General features: G+C 39.0%; 1 protein-coding gene across 3 annotated transcripts in view; it reads left to right on the forward strand.

Moving 5' to 3' along the window:
• Positions 1-24,339, forward strand: part of LOC138617846 (CUB and sushi domain-containing protein 3-like) — a 229,538-nt gene that overhangs the window by 97,106 nt on the left and 108,093 nt on the right. For all 3 annotated transcript variants that reach the window (XM_069693161.1, XM_069693160.1, XM_069693162.1), the window contains exons 24-31: positions 162-353; positions 1,755-1,881; positions 2,946-3,148; positions 4,828-5,019; positions 6,615-6,753; positions 8,093-8,280; positions 8,627-8,821; positions 14,347-14,463. In XM_069693161.1, the coding sequence (XP_069549262.1) occupies positions 162-353; positions 1,755-1,881; positions 2,946-3,148; positions 4,828-5,019; positions 6,615-6,753; positions 8,093-8,280; positions 8,627-8,821; positions 14,347-14,463 (1,353 nt within the window). The remainder of the gene's footprint in view (positions 1-161; positions 354-1,754; positions 1,882-2,945; positions 3,149-4,827; positions 5,020-6,614; positions 6,754-8,092; positions 8,281-8,626; positions 8,822-14,346; positions 14,464-24,339) is intronic.

The following is a 24,339-nucleotide window of genomic DNA, read 5'->3' on the forward strand; positions in this document are numbered from 1 at the left end:
CAGATAAATGGGAATATTGTGCTGGTTTACATAATGACTACTCTCCTGTGGGCTTGGTTCAATGTTGATATGTAGTTCTGTGTTAGTATATGTTTGTGGTTTTCATGTTATGTCGCTCTTTAGCTAACATTCTTCTCCACTCTCCTTTTGTTCTTGTCCAGGTTTTGAGCTCTCTCACTGTGATGATCCAGGCGTGCCGCAGTTTGGCTTTAAAATGAGTGACCAGGGTCACTTTGCAGGCAGTGCCATCACGTTCGGCTGCGACCAAGGTTACACTCTGCACGGCAGTGGCATACTCAAGTGCATGACCGGTGAGAGAAGAGCATGGGACAACCACCTCCCGTCATGCATCGGTAATCTTTTTGGCCTATGCCTATGTCTTTTTCTCTATCTCAGTGTTTGGTCGTAGATATACTGTCTCTGTCTGTGTCATGGTCCACGTCTTTTATACTCTTCTTATATTGATATTCAAAACAGGCACACTGTCAAAATTGCTCAGTTAGGTGTTAATCCTAAGGATTTATCCCAACATGTTTTTTACTTAATTGAACAGTGGTGAAAGAAAACACGCTGCTCGTCATTTTGTAAGAGAATATAAAAAGCTCTGATGTTTTATAGTGAATCATGGATTTTTCTGTGTTTTTAATGCAGAAAAGAATCATTAAGAACACTAAAGAGAAGAACCAAATCGCTATTGAGCCTTCACTGTGTTGCTCTGACTGCTTCACTTGTAGGCTGTGTAATTTACATGTTTTTATCCGCAAGCAATTAATCAGCATTTTTCTGGAAGTAAAGGCCCAATTATCAGAGCATTCGTATCTCACTGAATCATAGACATGAAACACGGTCTAGGCTGCACTTTCATATTCAGAACATGCTGAGACAGAAAGACAGAGAAATGATAAAGCTATTACCTGCATGCTGCTAGAGTCTGGAAGGTGTTATGAAGCAGTGTCTGTTTATTGATGTCTAGCGGTGATGGATTAGGGTAAAAAATGTTTTACAAATTCCGGACTTGTGCAGAATCGCACTTTAAATGCCACTGTGTTCTGCTGCCTTTTCCAGTGAAACAGTTCTTCGCTATAGCTTTGTGGTGTGTTCAATACAATGACAAAAAAGGAAAATAAATAAAAAATCAGTATTGATTCACTGTTTAATAGTGCTGGATCTCTGAATAATCAATATTAATAGTGAGCTTTGTATCCGTGAGTTGAATGTAAAATGAAATATACAGCTGTTTCTTCGGGGCCACATCCTGCCTTCTGTCAATGACTTTTACATTTCCATGTGTTATGATACTGATTATAGCCCACCTCTGTAGCAGTCTAATGCAATTTTCATTTTAATTAAGTGCCGTTTATTCTGTAATATAGATAGCAGGACGATAACCAGGGAAGAGACAACATAGATTAGATGATGAGATATTCCTTTAGTCATTAACATTTGTAGCACCGTATTCTCTGGACACAGTCTTTTTAAATTGTATTAATGGCTTCATTTTGAGACAAAATAGGTTTTGCATTTGTCAGTATCTCTGGTCTGACAGGAAGTCCTTGTTGCTGTCCTTTTACTTGTTAGCATTGTTCATTTTTAGCAGCGCCTTTGCCGATTGTACCCTCCGATTAGCTGCAGTGAGTTGTATTTGGTTTTTGCTTGCCATTTACTCACATTTGCTTGTGTATGCATGTGTCTCCATTTGGTATTTTTTAAGGTTTCTTTTCTGAATTTTGTATTATTTTTGTGTTTGCATGCAGCGGAGTGTGGAGGCAGTTTTAAGGACGAGTCTACTGGCCGTATCCTCTCTCCTGGGTATCCCTTCCCTTACGACAACAACCTGAGGTGCGCCTGGACAATTGAGGTCAACTCTGGAAACATTGTCAGGTATCTCCAGTTGCTAATACATATACCTGCACATATGCATATGCTGTATATTCAGTAGGATGAAAAATTGGTTTTCATACAGCACTTTGCCTGTTATAACTTCAGAACATTATTATCATTTAGTATCTTTTAATTAAGATGAGATAATTAAGATGTACAAAAATGTATCAAAATATGCACAATTTATTGAATATCATTACTCATAAAATATTAGTGGAATTGAGATGATGAAACTAGAAGGACTTTGATTGACATTATGAAGAAACTGCAGTTTATACACAACTGAACTGTGGGCCCTTGTTTTAACTACATCTAAAATAAGCCGAGGTCATCCAACTCACTTCAAAAGACTCAAAGACTCAAATATCCTAAAATTGATTTTATGAGATGTTCCAAAGTTCAGCCAAGATTTCAAACATGAAAACTTCTCCTCCAAAGCTTGATGTCATCAAGAGAAACAGCATGCCGTGGCTCCATTAACAAAGATTGGGAGAGGGACTTTGTAGACGCTGTGACAGCACCCTGGGGAATTTTCCTGGGACATGGAAACATATTTTTTCGGCTGAGAGCTCCTAGTATTACTGTGAAATAAAACCCATTTGGGCTTAGAGGTTGAAGTAAACATGGTATGATTTCATAAAGTCAGCCACACATTGTTTGTGTGAAGAGCTGCTTCAGGCCATCTCTTGATGAGATTGCAGATAAGTCTGTGGTCTCATACTGTATTTCTAACTTTGGCAGAAATTGATTGATGATACCAAATCTCAACTGGAATGGCCAGAAGATAAGGGACACTGTATCTAGATAGATTCATCTTTTGAACTCAATTTAATCTCACCAAGTTCAGCACCCATTTTGTTTGCTTTCTTTGGAACATTTGATTTTGTTGTATTTTGGATGCAGAATTGTGAACACAAACATTACTAATTCAACAGTGCATACAGTACGTGTATGAACTGTTGTATATCATTTCAGTCTCACTGACCATACACACAGTAACACACTGACTTGACCGAACTGAAGCCAAATTAACTCACCAAATTGCTTGCATGCACCTCTTTCAGCCTCCAGTTTCTTGCATTCGACACAGAGGCGTCCCATGACATCCTGAAGGTATGGGACGGACCTCCTGAGAACGAGATGCCTCTGAAGGAGGTCAGTGGCTCACTGCTGCCAGAGGGGATCCACTCCACCCTCAACATCGTCACCATTCAGTTCGAGACTGACTTTTACATCACCAAGTCTGGTTTTGCCATCGACTTCTCAAGTGAGTATATTTCTCCAACTGAATGGCATACTGTAGGTATATGTTGTTTTTTGCTTGCTCTTAGTGAGAGTTGCTCCAAAGATTTGAAAATGATCAGGTTTATTACCCAGATTATATTTAAATACACTAGTATTTCAAGATTGTATACTGCCACCTAATATAGGTCTGTAGATCATGTCTGTATAAAAAAAAAAAAAAAAAAAATACAAAATGTAGGCACATAGCATGTAAGGACTATGTCTGTCATACTATTGATTTCAAATATGTTCCCAAATGGAACTTTTTAATTTTGTCCTCTTCCTCTCATGTCTTGTGCATCTCCAGTGTTTAGTATAATCTTCAACTACTGTATGTGTTGATGATCAGTGAAAGTCCCAGGTATTTTTCCAGCTCATTGCTGACTGTCTCCTGTGCAGCGTTTGCTGCCATAATACTAATGCAGTCTACGTGTTCTGCTGATGAATAGCTTCAGTCCCGAGCACCTCGAAGCTATTGGTGAAGGAAACATCATTTATGGCCATGTATGATGTGTCTGAAAATATCTTTTTTTCAGATAGGAAAAATTTTCTTCAGGATACAGACATGGCAGCCTAAAGTAAAAATCAATTATATGAGATTCACTGCACTGCAAAATGGAATTGATTCTGCAGATGCATACTGTACTTAAATACCGTGTTTCCCTAAGGCTACTGGTTCTCACATCCAAAAAAATGTAATGTGGAATAATGATGGTAACAATAGTCCCGCAGGACTGCCCCAAATTATTTCATTGAAAATACACTAAAAAAAAAAAAAATACTCAAACGGCAGTTTAGATCTTCACGTGATCGTGGAAATGTCCTCCACAAACTACACAACAGGAAACCAAGTGTTAAATCTGCTCGTGTTGAGTCAAACCTCTGCATCCCATCTCCATTTATTGACAGCATCTTGTGGATGGTAAATTTAGGTTTTTCTTACAATACAATGTGCATTATGAACCCATTGTGTCATTGATGTTAAATACCATTCACTGATTGTTTTTTTTTTTCCTACATTTTAAAATGACCTAATCAAATGTTTTATGTGTTTTAAGTGTCATCTATTAATTAAATCACATCCAATATGATCACCAATGCCTTTTAATTTCAACATTTTGTTCTTTGTGTGCTGCAGTGAGATGTATTTGTGTTAAACAACAACAACAACAACAACAAAACACAACAAAACTGCAATATAGTTAACTGTGTTATGTCTCTCAAGTGTGTCAAAATGGAACATTTGAAGAATCCATCAGATTTTAGCAGCCCAGTCTTAAAGCTCCGGGCTGCTGCACAGCTTTTACTGTAGGGAAGCAGATCAGGAAAACACGTCAGATTTTGACTGATATCAGTTAGTAATCTGCTCTGTGCTGTAACTCTGAGCTACAGTTTCAACATAACAGCTGTCACCGTGTGATATGAAACTACGTGTGTGTGTGTGTGTGTGTGTGTGTGTGTGTGTGTGTGTGTGTGTGTGTGTGTGTGTGTGTGTGTGTGTGTGTGTGTGTGTGTGTGTGTGTGTGTGTGTGTGTGTGTGTGTGTGTGTGTGTGTGTGTGAGTGTGTACATGTGTGCTCTCTCTTATGGTCATTGATTCCCTGCACATTGGATCCATGTGTGCATCTGTTATGTATGTTTGAGTCACGTGTTTGTCCTTCAGGTTCGCTTGCGACAGCCTGCAGAGATCCAGGTATCCCCATGAATGGCAGTCGCAACGGAGAAGGGCGGGAGCCCGGTGACTCTGTGACCTTCTCTTGTGATCCGGGATATGAATTGCAGGGAGAGAGCAGAATCACCTGCATCCAAGTGGAAAATAGATACTACTGGCAACCCAGCCCTCCAAGCTGCATCGGTGAGACAGAGAAGGGAGTGTGTGTGTGTGTGTGTGTGTGTGTGTGTGTGTGTGTGTGTGTGTGTGTGTGTGTGTGTGTGTGTGTGTGTGTGTGTGTGTGTGTGTGTGTGTGTGTGTGTGTGTGTGTGTGTTGCGTCTGTGCATGCAGGAGATAGAGAGGTCTGTAAGGAAGTGTAGTAGGAGATCAGAGTGAAAGAGAGATGGTGAGAAGATGAGGAAGAGAGGGAGTTTGTCTATTAAGCGGCTGCAGCAGAGACTCCAATTCTCTCTCGCTGATGTCTTCAAAATATGTGTAGGATAGACAAGACTCTGCAGATATGTTTGAATTGTTGCCAACTCTTATGTGGACAAATCCTCTTCTGTTGCCTGTTAAAGACTGAGTGCTCTACAGTCTCCCAACACGTTGTCTTATTAGAGCTTAACAGCTAATTACTTAACAATGCAGTTAGAAATAATTACACTAAGCAGGTCCAAAGAAACCTAGATGTTCTTGAGTTGCTGCCAACTGGCCTACGAGTTATGTTTCTGGCCAGGGAAGACCCAGGCATTTTCATGTCTTGTGGTGCAAATTACAAGATCACACAACTCAAGCAAAATGTAATGACAGCAGAAGCAACTCTTTATTAGTGAAAACTTGATGTAAATGTCAGCTGTTCTTCTATAACCAAAGTGCTGCCACACCAAATGAAAGCAGCACAGACATCATCGTGTTACAACTTACTCTGTACCATCATGACACATGACAACGGCTAGTTTATTCATCAAACCCACTAAATGACAAGTAAAGCTATTTGTGAGGCAGATTTAGGCCCAGAATATCCCCTGACGTGCTGAGGCACCAAAAACATGTCATTAAAAATCACAAACATAATCCATCCAGTTGAATTTCCATATTTCTCAATTGATTGTTAAATTTACTTGTTAGTTTGATCTCTGCTGCATCCTTGTAGCCCCAGTGAGATGCAGGAGTCAAGTATGGGGGCAGGAAAAAAAGACCAAGACAATTATAAAAAGAAGCAATAAACAAAAGTTTCAACATTTAGGCATCTGCAGTGTTGAAAAGTTACTAAAGTCTTAATAATATTAATATAATTTGAGAAGCAGAGATCCGGGTTGTTGCTTGAGTAATTCCATAGTTGCTGCATTGCATTGTTTGGTAAAATTGTATATTTGTCCTCCATATTTATCATATTTTATCTGACATGTAGATCTATGCAAAGGATAATCTTTTGTGGATGTCTGTTGTATATTAAACAATATATATTGTTTGTTGAACTGAATTAACGAACTGAAAAAAATACTCGTCATAAAAACATCTCATGTTCTCATAAGGCTGAGAAAAAAGGATATAGTCTTTCTAATGCCCTGATTATTGGCCTGATGTAACTGAAGTTTCTTCCTTTTTGCTGATGGAGGTCAGCAAAGGTTATAGAACCTGAGTCAGTTATATCTAATGATGTGCTCATTTCTTCCATGTCTTAAACTGAATTCAGCTTAGCTAAAGACATTTGCAGTCAGGTAGGCAATATGTTTTTTTGTGATCACTTTTCTCATTCATGTCTTTTTTTTTTTTTTTTTTTTTTTAATCTCCGCAGCACCTTGTGGTGGGAATGTGACTGGGTCGTCTGGATTCATACTCTCTCCCAACTACCCACACCCCTACCCACACAGCAAAGACTGTGACTGGCTTATTGCAGTACACTCTGACTATGTGATTTCCCTGGCTTTCATCAGGTAATGTGACAACAGTGCAATATACAACACAGGAGGTTGATTTCCTCCTCACATCAGTTTGTTATTTAAAACAATTATAAAAAAATAAAAAAAACTGGGAATTTGAGGTTTTTGCAGAATATGAACAATCGAAAGATTAAAAAAAGACAAAGGTTGTTGTTAAAGGAAAAAGTTTGGTCCCTTAAGTATACGGTCCAGTAGCTTACAGGATGATGCTTTCCCTAAACCATTGGTATGTTTGTAACCTGCCTGGAACAGAAGAGACTCTCAGTGGATGCACAGCGGCTCAGGCTGTGCTGTGGAATTGCATGTTTTCTGCAGTGGAACCAGCTATAACATCATAGTATTGAGAAAAGTTGGCCATGTGTGTTAAGCAGAAGACCTGAGTTTGAGTCCAGGTGTTTTGGGAGATAGGGGGGAGGCAGCTGCGTCGCTACAGACGAGTTCTCCGGCCACTTTGCTGAAATGTGGTGAAACAAGATTTCTGGATGAAAACTGTCTGGCAGGAGTGTGATATGAGTGCAGCTCATTTCCTGTGCTGAATTATACCTAGAACATATGCTTTACATTATTAATTGCAATCTAAGCAGCAGCAATACGGGCAGAGCAAAACTCACAGATGTGCCTGAGGGCAGATTTCATGGGCAGTCTTCTTTTGACTGTTGAGTATTATTTTTGTAGTCATTTCTTGAGAAGGTTTCTGGAGAAGGTGCATAGGTATATTCACTCTGTCTGTACGCCCACACAATTTTACTCTTCTCGAGGTGAAGAAGAAAAAAAGTCACCATGTTTCTTTTCCAACTCTGTCCTTCAAAACAAACATCTAATAGAATTAGTGCAATGCCGCTTTCTCTCCTGGGAATGCCAAATGAAAGGATGGAGTTATGATTTTAAATTGGAGTTGCCTTGATCCAACTTAAATGCAATTATCTCCAAGCTATTTACATTTTTGTCATAAACCAGGCTCATTATTTTGAAAACAAATGCTCCCCTCTCTCTCACTGCAGAATGTGATTTGATATACTGCTCAACAATATGAAACGATCTTTTCACACCACATTGCCATTGCCGTCTGGGAAGATTTTGTGCAACCGCAGTGTCACAACAATTTAATCTCTTCTCACCTCTTGGGGGAGATATCTTTTTTTATCTCTTTGTCTGGAGATGCAAAACAAATCGCTTGGCATGACTCACTTCCAGCACTGCGGTGCACACTTCAATTTTGAAACCCTAATGCATTCTAAATCTTTCCTCCAATCTGTACAATCTGGTGGTTAAGACTTGGCAAAATAATAACTGTTTTATCTTTCATTTGTCTGTTTCTTTTACTTTTTCACAGCTTCAGTATCGAGCCCAACTACGATTTCTTGTACATCTACGACGGGCCAGACAGCAGCTCTCATCTGATTGGCAGTTTCCAGGACAGTAAACTTCCCGAGAAGATCGAGAGCACTTCCAACTTCATGTACTTGGCATTTCGTAGCGATGGCTCTGTGAGCTACACTGGCTTCCATTTGGAGTACAAAGGTACTCTGAGGGCCTCACGGGATTAACTGTGTTTTCATGGAATATGTTTATGTATTACAGTAGGGGATTTAGTTTGGTACATATATAAAGGAATTCAAATTAACCCTTTGATTTGTAATATTGTACACAGCTACTTTTTCTAATCTTGATGCCAGCTGTGAGAATGATTCACCCTTATCTATTTTACACGTGTTTACCATATTAATACATTTTTAATATCACTGTTTTGTTAAATCAAGCAGACACTTGCAATCTGTATAACAGTTTCCTATCTGCTACGTTAGAAACCTCTCTCATTTAAAACAGTTGTGTCTGTTGCAAAAGCGTTGTTTTTTTTAATTGACAGCAAAACTGCGGGAGGCGTGTTTTGATCCGGGGAATGTGATGAATGGCACCAGAATGGGTACTGACTACAAGCTGGGATCCATGGTGACATTTCATTGTGAGTCGGGCTACCTGCTGCAGGGCTACTCCACTCTGACATGTGTCATGGGCAACAGCAAGAGACCGGAATGGGACAGAGCTAAACCAACCTGTCAAGGTGAGTGGCAATATTTCGGCAATGACAGGAGGCCTGAGTGGCAGAGAATTGCACTCCTGCTGTTTGGTCAATATTTGATACAATGTGATACCAGGTCAGAGCAGTGTTAAAAAGAGCTGAAAAGTGGTGCATACTGCTCTTGCAAGAAAAGACAACTTACTGGACAGAATACTGTGTTTTATAGATGTAGAACACTTAAATCGTTACAGATCATTTATTTATAATTTTTACAGGCATTAACACAAAAGATGTAGAGTGCAACAGTAGTTCAGCACTCATGGATTAGGTAGGAAGGACACTGTATGTCACAAGTTTGTTCATGTCATTCTGATGTATGTCATGAACATCAATGTCCCAAAGCAGAATCTGTAACCAGTGGACATTTCCAGAAACACTCGTGTGTGTGTGTGTGTGTGTGTGTGTGTGTGTGTGTGTGTGTGTGTGTGTGTGTGTGTGTGTGTGTGTGTGTGTGTGTGTGTGTGTGTGTGTGTGTGTGTGTGTGTGTGTGTGTGTGTGTGTGTGTGTTTTGTTTTAATGCCCAAAACAATTTCATAAATATGTCAGAGTTTGTTATCTCCTCTTTACAATACCCAGTCAAACATAACACATTAGTTTCAGCAGCTAAAACTAAAGCCAGTGTCCCTTTAATGCAATAACACAGATAGGACAGGAGCTACCTATGAACATATTAATCCAAGTTATCAATTGATCATCCCATTAATCCAAAAGTAAAGTGACTTTAAGCATAAACTTGCACTTTGAATTAATCTAAGAAGCATAAAAGAATTAGTTAAACAAAAGCACTGTTAATACATTCATGATATTCATAGCCCTGACTTCCTAAGAAGTAAGGCAACCTTTGTGGTGAAGTAAAATACAGCAAATTTGTTTTTGAAAGTATAAAAACCTAAATGTTCATTTGGTGAATACATTCAACCAGGTCTGTATTTGCTTGTGACCTAACAGTAGATTAAGCAACCTCTCCTGACAAGTCTTGACATAAAGTGGCTGAAAAGTAGTCAGTTTTATAATTGTTGGATTTTTATCGTATAATATGCAATTTATTATTGTTTGATATTTAAGGCCAAATCTGCAGTGCAGGCATTCCCTAGAGCATTAGAGCATCACAGTGTTGAGGGAGAAGAGGAGTGAGCAAAGATGCGAGGAGTGTCAAGATAACTACCCAGTGCTCCTCCCTCCAGTAGCATTACACTAATTTTAATATTTGTCATATTTAATCTGCCAAGGTTGAAATATATTTCAGCTCTCATTTGCAGCAGTGGCGAATGGGAGGACCCACTCTTCCACCAGAGAGCTATTCATTACTTTTACAGTTGGCACCTGTGTAACTTCATTGAGCAGCCCCGGGGTTATTTGCTTTACTAATGGGTCCATCAGTATCTTGCTGTTAAGTATTTTCACTTTAAGGCCAAATCTGAACTGAAGGCTTAACTGTCTAAATGCTAAATGTAATGGCTTCAGCTGCCCCAACATATGACCCGCTCCTGTTCCCTTACATTATTTAGCCATTCACTGAGGTTGGTAGAATTTCCCAAACAAGCACACAAGGTTTATTTTAGAAAGGCAGTCTGCCTTTGCTTATTTGAACGAGCAAAGATTTGATCGCATTTAAAAGAGTACCTACAGATAATGGTGATATACTCAAATCACATGTAAAATTGATATGTTGTCGTCATTATATATGAATAAATAAAAAATTTAGAAAAAGTAAGTGCACCTAACATTTATCACACCTTCAAATCCATAAAATTAGCATTAGGAGATTCAGATCAGGTGCCAATGATTAGAAGCTTCTTAGAGAGTGAAAGGTGAAACCTTCTTTTTTTAAACCTCTGACATTCAGAATTTCTTTGCAATTGAAGTGTGTGGTGTCATCACACCAAGATCTAAAGAGCTCTATAAGGCCTTCAAAAATGTATTCATGGATGAGTTTCCAAAGTGATTTGAAAGGATCTCCAAACTATTTGAAAAAAAAAACATTCCACTGTAGAGATTTGAAATGACTGCCAGTTTGCCCAGGACTGGCTTCCCCAACAAATTCAGCCAAAGAACCCTAAAATATCATCACAGTATCTGCTGGTTACTCTTGCAAATGTTAATGTCAGTGTGCAAGTGTCTACATTAAAAAAAAAAAAAAAAAAAAAAAAAGATTAAACAAATTTGACCTGCATGGAAAGTGTATCAGAAAAAAAAGTTTTTGTTTTCCAAAACAAACATAAGTGCAAAATTACAGTTTTCCAGAGCGCATATTGGCAAAGACAGACAAACAAATACAAGATAGACTTGTTTGGGCACAGTAACAGTACACATGTTTAGCGTAGAAGAAAGGCAGCTTTTCAGTTGCCTTGCTGCACTAGGAACAGGGCAACTTACAGAAATTCAGTCAGTTATGAATTCTGCATTGTATCAAAGAGTGCTTGAAGATAATGTGAGATCACCTGTGCAAAAGTGGAATATGAACCAGAAGTGGACCTTTCAACAAGACAATGATCCTAAGCACCACGAGCAAATCCACAAAGGTATGGTTAAAAAAAAAAAAAAAAAATAGAGGCTTATTGAATGGCCAGTCAAAGGCCAGATTTGAATCCCATTGAAATGTTGTGGGAGGATTTCAAAGTACATGCTAGAAAATCCTCAAACGTCTTGCAACTAAAGGAATTTTCCATAAAAGAGTGGCCAAGATTTTCAGCAAGCAGACTGGTGGACAATTATGCAGAAAAACACATTCTGACCAAAGAGCATTGAAGAAAATATATCTTTACTCTTAAAATGATCTGCTGAATTTCATATCCTGCTCACAGTTCTCTAATAAACAAATCAGGGCTGAAGCTAACCATTATTTTTGTGCATTTTGCTTCATGAATTGTTTTGTCTATGAAATGTAAGAAAAAGGTGAAAAATAGCTGTTATACTTTTAGTGGCATCTTGAAAACACTTTTTTGCTTTGACTTAAAGTCCAAAACACAATTTCAGTGTATTACTATGCAAGTAAGACAAAGAAAAGCATGACCTTTTGATAAACAAAATGTATCCTTAAAAAATTAGCAAAGCAATAACAATTCAAAAGTGTCTAATACTATGAAAATAGTAGTAGATGCATTTTATGTTAAGGACTAATTAATCAACAAAATGTTGCAGGAGGTACCTTAACACAAGTTAAAGGTATTTAATGGAGTTTTTGATTTACGTTTGTGTTTGCATTTTGGTTGCAGTGTGCTTGTGCACAATGATTCACACTGTTGCCTCCATGTTTCACACAATTCTTCTAATTAATACATTGGCAGAATTAATTATTTGTATTGTGAAAAGGTGAAAAATATTTGTATTTGATTTCTCTGCTATTCTGGAGGGCACGGTGCTGTGGGGGTAATCTCTTTAATCAGCAAGTGGCAAAAGTTAGACACGGGAATTTGGTTTGGGTCTTCAAATGTTTTTGCATTTATTCACTGTCAATTAGCCTGAACTATTCCTGCACTGCTACGTTCACACAACTACACTGCTAACTTACTCTATACTCTGCTGCAATGTCCGGGCACCAACCTCATCATCACACACACACATGTGATCGCGCTGTCTGTCTGAGGCTCGCTCGTTCTCGATTGAGAATAATTTGTTGTGGTCATTTGGCTTACTCGCTGTGTAAAAGCATTTGGACGCTGTGCCCAAGTAATATAATAGTAGGGAAAACCCTGATTGACATTTTATTTTACTCCTGAATACTGATGTTGATAAAAGCCTCAAGGATCTAATTTTGGTTGGACTTTAGTTGTAACCCTGGGTTTGTCTGTCATGTTTTACATTTCCAGTGAATCCATTGTCTGTCCACATTTTAACCTTTCACCCAATACATTCAGTGCATTATATTCGTTTTATTGCACTGTAATGGCTCCATTAGCTCCCTTATCTGTCTAAATAAAGTGAATTGAGATGCAGGGTCAATATCCTTCAGATATAATAAGTTAAAAATCTAAAAACATTGAAACCCCTTTATTTGCAGCTAAAGTTATGCACTGACCTCTTTAATCACAATTTACATAATCATATGTATGCATTTAATACATTTAAGTAATGACTCTTCTGTGAATTTAGGTCATTCCTACCTATCAGTCCTTTACAGAACACACAATGATTGGTTGTGCAGTTTGCCCACTTCTCCATAGCACTGCACTCAGCTGTAGGAAGGAAATCATTAAAGCACATTTTGAAAATCCCGTCCTTTTCTTGGTGCTGCTCTCACCTGCTGTAGATTGAAAGCTCAGTGTGCTCTCCCTCCCACTGGCAACATTCAAATTCCTCACCCACCAAATCACAATCTCTCCCATTCTCTGACAAATCAGCTTGAATTAAACTCTCATTTGCTGCCATCACATATGTTGCTTTACATGTCTCTTGCTACTCCAACAACCACATAAGGAAGAATATGCTGATCCATCTTTCTGCATTAATACCTGTGCTTCTCATGTGCTGCTTGATGAAACAACAGTTGCATGTACATTGTGTGTGGGCTACATGGGGTTCAGAGCAGTAGGTGACAGCTTCCCAACAACAAATGAGTGAGTTTGTTTACAGTCGAGGCTCGCCTACCCGGTGGCTCGGTCCGCAAGGTCTGAGCTAACTGTGTTAGAGGGCCTCTTGGCAAATTAGGTACATCATTAACAGCTTAAGATGGGACTTTGAGATGCGACGCAGGTGCAGGACAGTCTACAGCTTATATTAATGAACCTCGTCGCCCTCTAAATATCTACCAACATTAGCAGTAAGAATATAAGAATACATTTAGGAGACACAAGCATGCAAGGGTACGAGTTTTTGTTTGGAGCTAATAAGTTGGACAGACAGCTGTTGGTTCCTCCCCTGTGGATAGGGTCTTCATCTTGTGGCTCTAACAACACAAACTGTATCGCTGCATTAATATGCATCCATGCGAGTGAATATTTTACGTAAACCTTAGTGAAAGTACAATCTAATTAGTTAAGATTATGAATATGTATCGAGCAACTTTAAAAAAAAAAAAAAAAAAGCAGCTGGACTTTTGAAAAACTTTCTGCTGTAATCTGAATCTTACTACATGCTGCTGGGCGATTCTGACTGATTTAAGTCACAGCGTGTGGGACTTTAGTGACTGTATGTTATGTTGATTGATGGGGGTTTTACATATTTTAGACAAAACACACTTTTCATTGCATGTTGTTTCCCTGTTGAGTTTTCATCCTGTAAACACAACTCAGGCTTTTCTTTTCTATCTGATAACAGCCTACTTTCCTCTTAAAAATGTCCCCAAAGTGTCTCTCAAATGTCAAATTATTTCTGTATGCTGGCCCCGAATTGTACATGTCAGCAGTCAAAAGTTCAAAGGTGACTTTTCATCTCCTTTTCTTGCGCTGTACCAGTTAAAATTGATTCACTGATTATGTTTTATTGCCTTATTTCCCCAGGTACTGCAAGCTGGTCATTTCACTTTTGTTAACTGTGCTTCTCTGTTGCTTGCCTCCCTGTCCCCACAGCTCCCTGCGGAGGTCACTTCACAGGTTCAGAGGGAACTGTGTTGTCTCCAAACTACCCACATAATTACACCAGAGGCCAGAGTTGTATCTACGACATCTTTGTCCTTGGGGACTTTGGTAAGCATTTATTTTCATGAAAGTGCAGAAAATGTTTCCTTGTAGTCTGTTAAACTGGTGTTAATAGCCCATACAATATGTGGTGTAGTTGTCCAGAAATATTTTTACTTCAAAAATGAAGCAAAAATACAGGCTTAGAGAAGCAATTGTTTGTATTTTCTGCGAAAATTCAGTTAATGATGAGGCTAGAGGATCGTCTGTGGAGAAATGGACGCTTACTCCCAAATATGGTCATAGGTGACAGAAAGCTGCCAAACAAAACATTCAGACTTCTTCATTTCCCTGTAGAGCTTAATTAGTTTTTGATGCAATTGACTATTTTGCACATTTGGATTGTTTGATGCTTACAGCCACTGACACTAAAGTTAAATGCCTATCTGCAGTAGAGTAATATCCAGTCAGTGCAGACTTACCTCGTATCTAAAACTACATTTGCAGAGAATCAACTCAATGTTTGAACAACAACAAGTCAGTGATGGCAACTCACTGCTTTGTATCTGATAAGATCTCATTTAATCGATACATACATGTTAGAATTCCATACCAACACACTGCTGGAGGACTGCTGCACTTCTTCCAGCCGCTCTCCACTCTTCTGTATGAGTTTAAAAGCACCCTGAATAATGGCAGTGTTTGGGCTCTTGTAAGAGGTGTAAAAGCAGAATAGCATCGGGGCAAACAAGAATTGATTGTGTTGACATAAAAAATTTTCTGGAACGAAGGTAATGGAGAGGAAGGTCAAGCAGCGGAAGGCTGTGGGAATAGATGGAGCAAGCAAATTGTCGTGTGCTCAGTTTATCTAAGCGCCTCTATTTATACATAATTCAGCAAAGATGTCTAGAAGACCTTGATGTGTTTCTGCTCAATATTCCACATTAGTCATAAAGGGCTGCTTGAAATGTAGGCAGATGTTTTTATTCTGTAAAGCCCTGTTCTTATGAAACACAGATTAATCCCCTGTGTGATGATCCAGTCCGACAGTTTACATCCTCCGTTGCCATTTCCTGCTGCTCTTGGAGTCCAGGAACCCACAAGTCTTTTTTTTGGTTTTTTTTTGTGATAAATATTGCATACAAACGCAGCCTTTGCTTAAACCGCCAGCAGAAGCTTAATGGAGTGTGGAAGTCGCCAAGCAACATTCCCACCTGGGTTTACGAATTTATTCCAGGGAGTGTAGAGGCAGAGGCTATTGAAAAGTCTCACTGATGATGAGCAAGACTGCTGTGGTGTGGCAGCTTGAAGAAAACATACTCTGAGTGGTCGTCTAACAAAGCAACTGGGATTCACAGCCTGGGTTAGAACAAACTGAAAATGTTTTGATTACAACTGGACCTGTGCTATATCAAGAATGCATTATATTATCTGAAGCACATGCTTGTCATTACACAAATACTATGTAAGTCTTTGATATTGCACCAACATTAGAACCCGAGTAGTGTAAAACCAGCTCTCCACAGTTTTTGCAGTAATAACAATCAGCAGAGGAGAGCTTGTTTGCACATATAAGTGGTATTGGAAACCAGCCATTTATTTGGTATGCAGAACACCATATTGCAACCACAATAAAACCATTAAATTATGTGTTTGTTTAACTTAACTTTATTGTTTTACTTTACTTAATTATGTGAGTTAACTACATTAAAAAGAAGGACAAGTACTGAATGAAGAGTCCAACATTTCGGTGTTTTTAATCTGCAGGTAAAACAGTATGGAGGGCAATTCTGTTTTCTCTGTAGCAGCTTTGGCAGCTGAGTGTAGCCTATAGGCAGTGTGATAACAGAAATCAAATTTCAGTGTCTAGTATATAGGTAATTGAAATTTGTGAGCACCCAGGGTGGAGTATCAAACATGTACCTTATAGTCTGTCCCTCATATGACCGATAACACACCATAAGCCTTTCAGACAGTGTGTCAACCTAGTTGCACTGGTAGGAAAAGGTCAGTGGGAAATATCATCTCCTGACACTGGACCGGCGACCTGAGGGTTTACATCTGTGCTAGAGGGCTGGAGTATAATATGGAGGCTTGTTTTTTTTCTGTCAAGGTGTTGACACAAGGGTTTAAACAGACTGTAATATGTTACATGTGTTCCCCATAATTCGTATTATAATTTTTTAGAAAGGTATTACCATTACGGTGCCTATGTAACAGCCACAAGCTATTTGTTTCCAGAAAGAAAGCAGTGTTCGAATTGTTGATCATCATCTAAATATTTGTCAGAGTAAAAATAAGTGGCTTTGTGTCAACTAAAGCAAAAATAAAATGAACAGTGATGGGCAGATGTTTTATTTAGCCTCAAGGATACTGAGTTAAAGTGCATCAAGGAACATAATTGCCTCATGAATTGTCCTGTATCAGTAATAGCACACATTTGATCTGGAAGTACAGCAAATAGGGCTGGAAAGAGACAATAATTTCACCATTGAAAAACATTTTGGTGCACAATGTTGCCAAGATCTTCGAAGCTATTACTGGTTCCAAGAAAAGATACATTTTCCTTTCATGTTGTTGCTTTGGTACCATCTCAAAAATGTTTCCACGGTTGTAAAACCACGTTCTCTACGTATTCTTTAGTTTCCTGCGTGTCCTTCTCACCACAACAAGAACAGCCGTCTCTCCAGATTTGCGCATTCGATTAATACGTTCCTTTCAGTCGTACTAAAATACTGACGCAATCACTTCTCTTATTTCTACTTTCAGGTTGAGTAAATATCGTTGCGGGTGCTAAATTGTTCTATTTGCATGTCCTCTCCCAGTGTTTTGCATGTTCAGGTAGAAACGCCCAATATTACATATGCATGCAGGCAAACATGCAAAATGGAAAATGTGTGTTAAATTGCACATTTCAAAGACGCAATCCTCCCTGTATGTCTTTAGTAGATCTGCTTGGAAATTTATTTGCGGGTGGTGAGGAGTTTACATGTGATTTTACACACGTAAATCTTTAATAAATCAGGCCCTCTGGCTACAAGACTGAATGCTGAACTCTCATTTTCTTCCCTTAAATTTGTTGTGGTTGTTTCTTTAAACTGATTTAGGAGCAAACCAGATAAAACCGTAGGCTAACTGGGCTGCTGTTAAGCCCTGCAGTACGAGTCACTACCCAAGTAGGATTACCCAGGATTCTCTCTAACTATAAGATATGTGTACGTATTCAGTTGGACTAATGCTGCTGACATAATAAGCTACATTGGTTTCTCTTTGTTTTGTCATCTGTTGCAAGTTTTGCTGAAAGCCCAGGTTTATCGTGTGTTTTAGGAACTGTGGACAGGTTGTCAGTGTGAAGGAAGGATTGTGACAGTTTAACAAGAATTGGCGATGTTTATACATGTGGGATTTTGGCAGATATTTTGTTCAGTGGTATCATAGTGTAGTTTGTATTGATTTACTGTATTCTAGCCAAGCTGTCACGGTTTCTGCCTCACTGATTGAACAGATCCTGTGGAAAGGTGCATACCTCCCCATATGTATCTGTGTTTTCATTTGGACCGCATTTTCCTTCTTCACCTGATATAATGTATGCACATGATAAGCATCCATCTATAAAATCATCATGCACCACTGTGTAATCTGGTACAATTCTCTCTGAAACATCACCTCAATCTTGCAAATATATTTCGGTAGAATTGCTGGTTCAAAATAACATGCAATGGAAATCTGCTCTCTGCTCTTACCCTTTGTATACACTTTAATATAGGCATCTATTTATGTACTGTATGCCAGTTGATGATCATAAAGATGAATAAATAGCTGGTAGTAAACACCAGTGCTTATGCTGTGCATATAGTCAATAAAAAGGCTCTACATTCATTTGTGAACCAACATTTCTTGGTACCACAGCACTCATACTTGCACTCTGCGCCTGGCTTATTTTACTTTGCACCATTCAAATGTCATTAAGTTACAATGTGCATCTGTCTTGCCCTTTAATGTTTAATTATTCTGTCCGAAATAATAGTTGTAGTCATATTTCAAACAATAACTCTGCTCGTTTTTGTAAAGGGATGAATTATTCATGGGACTCAACCTTTGCCTTGGGCACTGCTTGTAAACATACACACATACTCTGTCCCATAGGAATATACTCTGGTTTATGCCAAGTTCAGTGGCAAATGTGAAATTTCTAAGACTTTTGTTTTGTCCTTTACTTCCATCAGGGTGTGGTATTTTCTCCTCTAAAATAGGGAGACAAGTATTCTCATTTTATGCCAAATACCAAACTGCTTCAAGGTGAAAAAAAAAATCTGCTTAAGTTTTCATTTAGCCTGGAGGACTTGTTTGTTCAGTGCAGCCTTCTTTGTGAATGTTGATGGCTTCAGAGGTGAGCCAAAATCTTCCAATTAGCGAGACCCTCCATGGTATTTCTTGTGATGGTAGTTTCTTCTCTTGCAAAGTGAAATGTACTTTTTTTGGTTAAGAATTGGATTGTGCATGAAATATTCACAGCTGTAGTAACATTCACTCCAAAGATCATCACATTTTAATATAAAGTTTGAAAATCAACTGTGGATCTGATGATTCTCAAATGGCAAACTCCTAATGTGTTTCTTGTAGAACTCTGCAATAGTTTCACTGTGTATACCTCAAATCCTGAAACTAACTTTAACATGTTTATGTAGCAGATTAAATGACAATTATAGCACCACATTCTGGTTAACTTTGCAAAAGTTCCATTTCATCCCAAGGTACACCGGCACTGGAAGGATTCTCATAATGAGTATTTGGTGAATTTGATTTCTTAGACACAACATTCATTCACCACTGTTTATCTGCCTGAGGATTTGTATGGCTCCGGTGTATGTGTCTATACAATACTAACAACAACATATGCATAATGGTTGCCACAGAGTGTGTCAGGAGGCGAGACAGGAGCACTGACAGATTGCTGTAATAACTCTGGGCTGTAACAAGATGGACAGAGAATGAGTGAGAGAGAGGGAGAGGGACCGTGGAGACTGCAGGAGGTAACGGGAGAAGGACTAACTACAAGAATGAGGCACATAGATCTTTGTTGAATGTGAAAGTCTCTGAGAAGAAGAAGTTAGATGGAGAGTGATAATGAGTGAAAGTTCTAATGAGCGAGACAGGGAAGGAGAAGAAGACTGAGAGAGAAAGTTCTGCTAAGAGTGATCATAAAAACATTGACCCCTCAGGCTGATTGTTGACTCATCAGTGATGTTTGCTGAACAGTGGGATTATGCCTGGAGCCACCATAGTACACGACGAGCTACATCCCACACAAAAAACATGACTTTGCCTGACTGCATCAGTTTACAGTCGATATACTTTTCTCTTTGAGATTAACCTATGAACTGTGAACCGTGCTCCGGCACAGCCGTGACTCGACTGGTGCTGACGGACATGTGCCTTTGGAAGTGTAATGAGAGAGTGTGCCTTTGTCAAATTTGAGTGAAAACACTCATTTGAATGAGTGCACTGTCTGGATTTGACAACCTGTCGTTTCCAGGCTGATGAAATTCTGGGGTACCCATTGTGTTGATGCATTGGCTTGTGTCACCCATCAGAAATGTATCTGAAGAGTGCTGTACACTGTTTCAAGAGTTATCAAGTATAAAATGATGACAAAGACCCAGGCAATTTTTTTTTTAAATTTTTTTAAAGGAGCCTAGCTAAAACTGAAGTTAAAGAGGCCAGATACATATCCTCGCTCTCTTCCTCTCTCCTCGCTTTTGACCAAGAATTACAGCTTTCAATCTGTAGAGGGGAGTTTTTACCCAAGATAGAAGCCTAATGGACTGCATGCAGTTTGTGCCAAGGTGCAGCCACAAACTCCCTGCCAAAAGGGCTGATGCAATTTCACTGTGATAATGGGTCATTCAAAATATATGTGTCTGTGCTGTCATATAATCCCTTTGGTTGCTGTAAATGAGGCTTGTGTATGCTGTCATAGCCCAGAATCTCAGAAGGCCCGCGCTGCCACAAAGCAAAGACGACGGGTATCTCTTCCATAATTCATAGCAAAAAGGACATACATAGCTTCCATTTTCTTACCTTTCACTGTTGCTCGTGCTCTGAGTGTCTTCAACACCTCATCTGGGTTTTACACATACTTTGCCTTCAGGCGCATGTAGCTAATCCAGTGGCTGAGGGCAAAAACAGGCTTCCATTACATTCAAGTTACATTAGCTGTGTCCTGAGCAGTTGCTTTTTCACAGCATAGTCCAATGATGGATTACCTGCATGGCTGCGTAATAGAGTGCCAGTAGTAATTTCCTGCCATCATGGCCATGTAGCCATTGACTGACCAGAAATGTTCTCTTAAATGTGACTTTCCAATTGCAAGCAGATTGATGTGAGAGCCCATACATAACACCTGCAGTTTAGAAAACGGTAAATAAATGGAAATCTAGGATATCAGGGTAATGATATAATCTTTAAAAGTCATCACTTATTAAAGTCAATAAGCTTGAGTTCACCTGCTCTCAGTGGATTTTAGATTGAACACAAAATGTCAGATGTTTTAATTTCTTAAGTACCCAAAATCGTTTTTTGTTTTTAGTTTGACACAATCAGGCAGAACTCATACACCCACAAGGACAAGACATATATAGTTAAAAGGTGCTTTACATGATAGAAGAGCACGCACCATGCACCAAAATGATAATAATAAAAATACCCTCAATAATCTTAGAATTGATCCTATTGGATTGATAACAAAAAAAAAGTAACTACACTTCTTAAACACAAAAGCAACTAGCAAAAGATGTAGCAGTTCTTCTGGAAAGATATACTTCTTTATCAAGAAACTTTGAATCAATGAGGAACAAATGTTCAGCCAGGTAGCTAATCACAAGAGTGATTCAGAAGAATCAGAAGATATCATCTTATGGGCAACAAGAGGTGGGAGCTGGCTTGCTACATCAGTCATCTAGTGGTAAGGTGATTTATAGCTGGCTGTGAATAAAAACAAATTTTAAAAAAAACATCTCAAGTATTGGGAAGAAGCAAAGGGTCAATAAATATGCAGCTGATGCAGGCATCTCTGCATTTTACCTCACCTCAGTTGGTTTGGTTGGCAAAATAATACAGAGGCCCAAACACAGCATGGGAGTAATTTTGGGGGGTTTTGGAGAACTTACTCCAGCTACACTGTCAGACAAAATCCCTTTAAGGCCTTTCAGACAGAGGTAAGGACAGAGACAGATAGAGACCCTACAGATGTAGTCAAGGTTCACTGAATAGCTTCAACATGATACCTGTTATCCAACTTTAAGACTCCAGTTTAGATAAATGCTCCACCATAAAATAACCTATGAGAATTGATGTGGTTCCAAGGGGTTTTTGAGTCTTACTCATACCTGCATCAAAAAAAAAACATATAACTGAAATGCTGCAATACCTCTACTGTGTGCAACCACTTAATTTACTCTCGAATGGTTTAGTATTAAATCCTGCATTTCGGCATGATGGTGTCATATAATTTGAACAAGTAATATTACTTTTGCTGAAGATTGTCACAACGTTTTCAGATTAGCTGTTGTGTCACTGTTTAGGGAATGTTTTCAGAGTTTTGTAGCAGAAGCCTCATCTGGCAACCAACCCACAAGGCTGGTCCATGTCACTGTAACAAGATGAACATTAAGAAATTATAAGATACATTGTTTTGGAACAGAAAGTGCAGGACTGCTCATGACACAAAGGAGTTGCCTCAATCTGAACCAGAGGAGGTCTTCCTAACGCTTCCAACCAGACTCTGACAAACCAGATGGTCTGCAGCATGAGTCAGAAGTTTCCACTGGATATACTGTATGTGTAATCTGACCACAGGCTTTTTCTATTTTTTTTTGTACGCGTGTTAGTGTGATTAAATCACTTAATGATTAAATATAACTTTGTGTAAAACAGGAGAAAGGTGCTTATTTAACACCAAAACATGCTGGTGAGTCATATATAACAAGCTGACCATCGCCGAGCATGGTTAAGTGGTTAGTTATATGGGTGGGTTGTTAATTATTGACATTTACATCTGAAGCAAAAATTCTGTACATTTCGCAGTTTTATTTTTAAAGCCGTATGCAATGCAATATAGCATTTTCTCTTCATTAACTCTGATAGTAGCACAGTAATGGTGATTTACAGTTGGTGGGCTTTTATATATAGTAAATAAATAGCCACTTTGGTAATTCAGTATTGCTAAATAGTTATTTTCCCACATACTTCAAAGTCATTGAGTTTTTTGTCTGTTGACTGCATACAAAACATGTGAACCTGTCTTGTTGCAAGGTTATAGCGTGACCTGTCACTCCCTATTCTTGTGAATAGCAGTAATACTACTAATGAACATAACACAAAGCCAATTTAAAGGCATATTGGGTTGTTCAGGTGAAACAGCAACAGTAAGAAGAATCCTGGCATTATAAACTTTTGCAGTTCAAAAACAACCCTGAAAAGTATTTATTTAGTATTTACAGTTGCTGCACAGAGAGACATTTTTGCAAACAGACATTTTGGCAACTCCTTAAGAGTTTCTCTTTTTCCGGCAAGTGTATCTAAATGTAAGGCAATACAAGCAAGAAGAGCACAGTCTTACACTGTTTTTTCTTTTTCTTTTTTGTCATTCATAGGTTTTATAATAATCTGTCAACTACCAGCATCACACATGATCCAGTGGGTCATGCTCATTTATTCACTCAGTAAAAGATCAAAGCAGAGGAAGGAGAGACTGAAAGAGGCTTTCTAAGATTATGACATTTCTCTTCCCTGCCACAGTGTAATGATCCTATCTGCAGCATATGCCCTTGTTTTTGACAGGGAAAGGACTCCATCCAAACAGTCAGAATGATAAAGAAGCCAGATGAAAAGTGCTGCCAAAGTTTAGAGTGGAGAGGTGGTAGCATTCAGCCAATCAGATATGGTGTCTATTCTCCAGTCTTTTCTGCCCTTGCTTTCTCTTGATAGGGGAGTTTGTTTTCTCTTTGATTGTCCCAACTTTTAACAGATCCTTAGCTCAGATTGAGACCCAGCCTCAGAGTGCACATTTTTGGACGGTCTGACCCACATTCTTATCAGATTTGTATTATATGTTGATATAGACCTGGCCACAACATAGAATTTGCAATCAAAGTCATTTCTTCACTACATTCCAGTGTCAGGACCCAAAGTTTCCCAGCAGAGCATCACTCTGCCTCAGCCAGCTTGCCTTCTTCCCAAAGTACATCCCACTCTCATCTCTTATCCTGGTCTATGAACCACATGCACTTGGTCGTCCACATGATGTAAAAGAAACCGTGATTCATCAGACCAGGCCACCTTCTTTCATTGCTTCATGGTTCAGTTCGGATGGTTGCGTGTTCATGGGCACCGAACCGGTCTGTGACTAAGCAAACCCCATATGCAGCAAGTTGTGATACTGTGTGTTCTGACACCTTTCTATCTTCACCAGCATTGGAAGTTTTCACAATATGTACTACAGCAGCCCTTCTGAGGGATCAGACCACTTGATACAACCTTTGCACCCCATGCGCATCATTGAGCTTAAGGTGCCCATGACCCTGATGTTGGTTCACCGTTTGTCTTTTGTTGAAACACGTTTGGTAGGTATTACTGCATACTGGGAAAACCCCACAAGACCTACCATTTTGGAGATACTCTAATTCTATTCTCTCGCCACCACAGTTTAGCTCAGGTCCTTGTGCTCTCCTCTTTTTCCTGCTTTCACTCACTGCCTAATATATCCCACACCTTGACAAGACAATTCATGTTTTTCATATCTGTCAGTTGTTTTAATGTTGTGGCTGATCAGTGTATATTTTCCTCACAATGCTTTCTACACTGATTCCACTCAATTTAAAGAATTGTCGGATTGCTTCCAATTGACACACAATCCCAATGCTTAAGGTCTTGACTGTATACTTT

Source organism: Brachyistius frenatus, unplaced genomic scaffold, assembly GCF_029030835.1.
Source record: "Brachyistius frenatus isolate BFR_SWC_R1_liver_20210118 unplaced genomic scaffold, ASM2903083v1 Contig_14, whole genome shotgun sequence".
Classification (NCBI taxonomy): domain Eukaryota; kingdom Metazoa; phylum Chordata; class Actinopteri; family Embiotocidae; genus Brachyistius; species Brachyistius frenatus.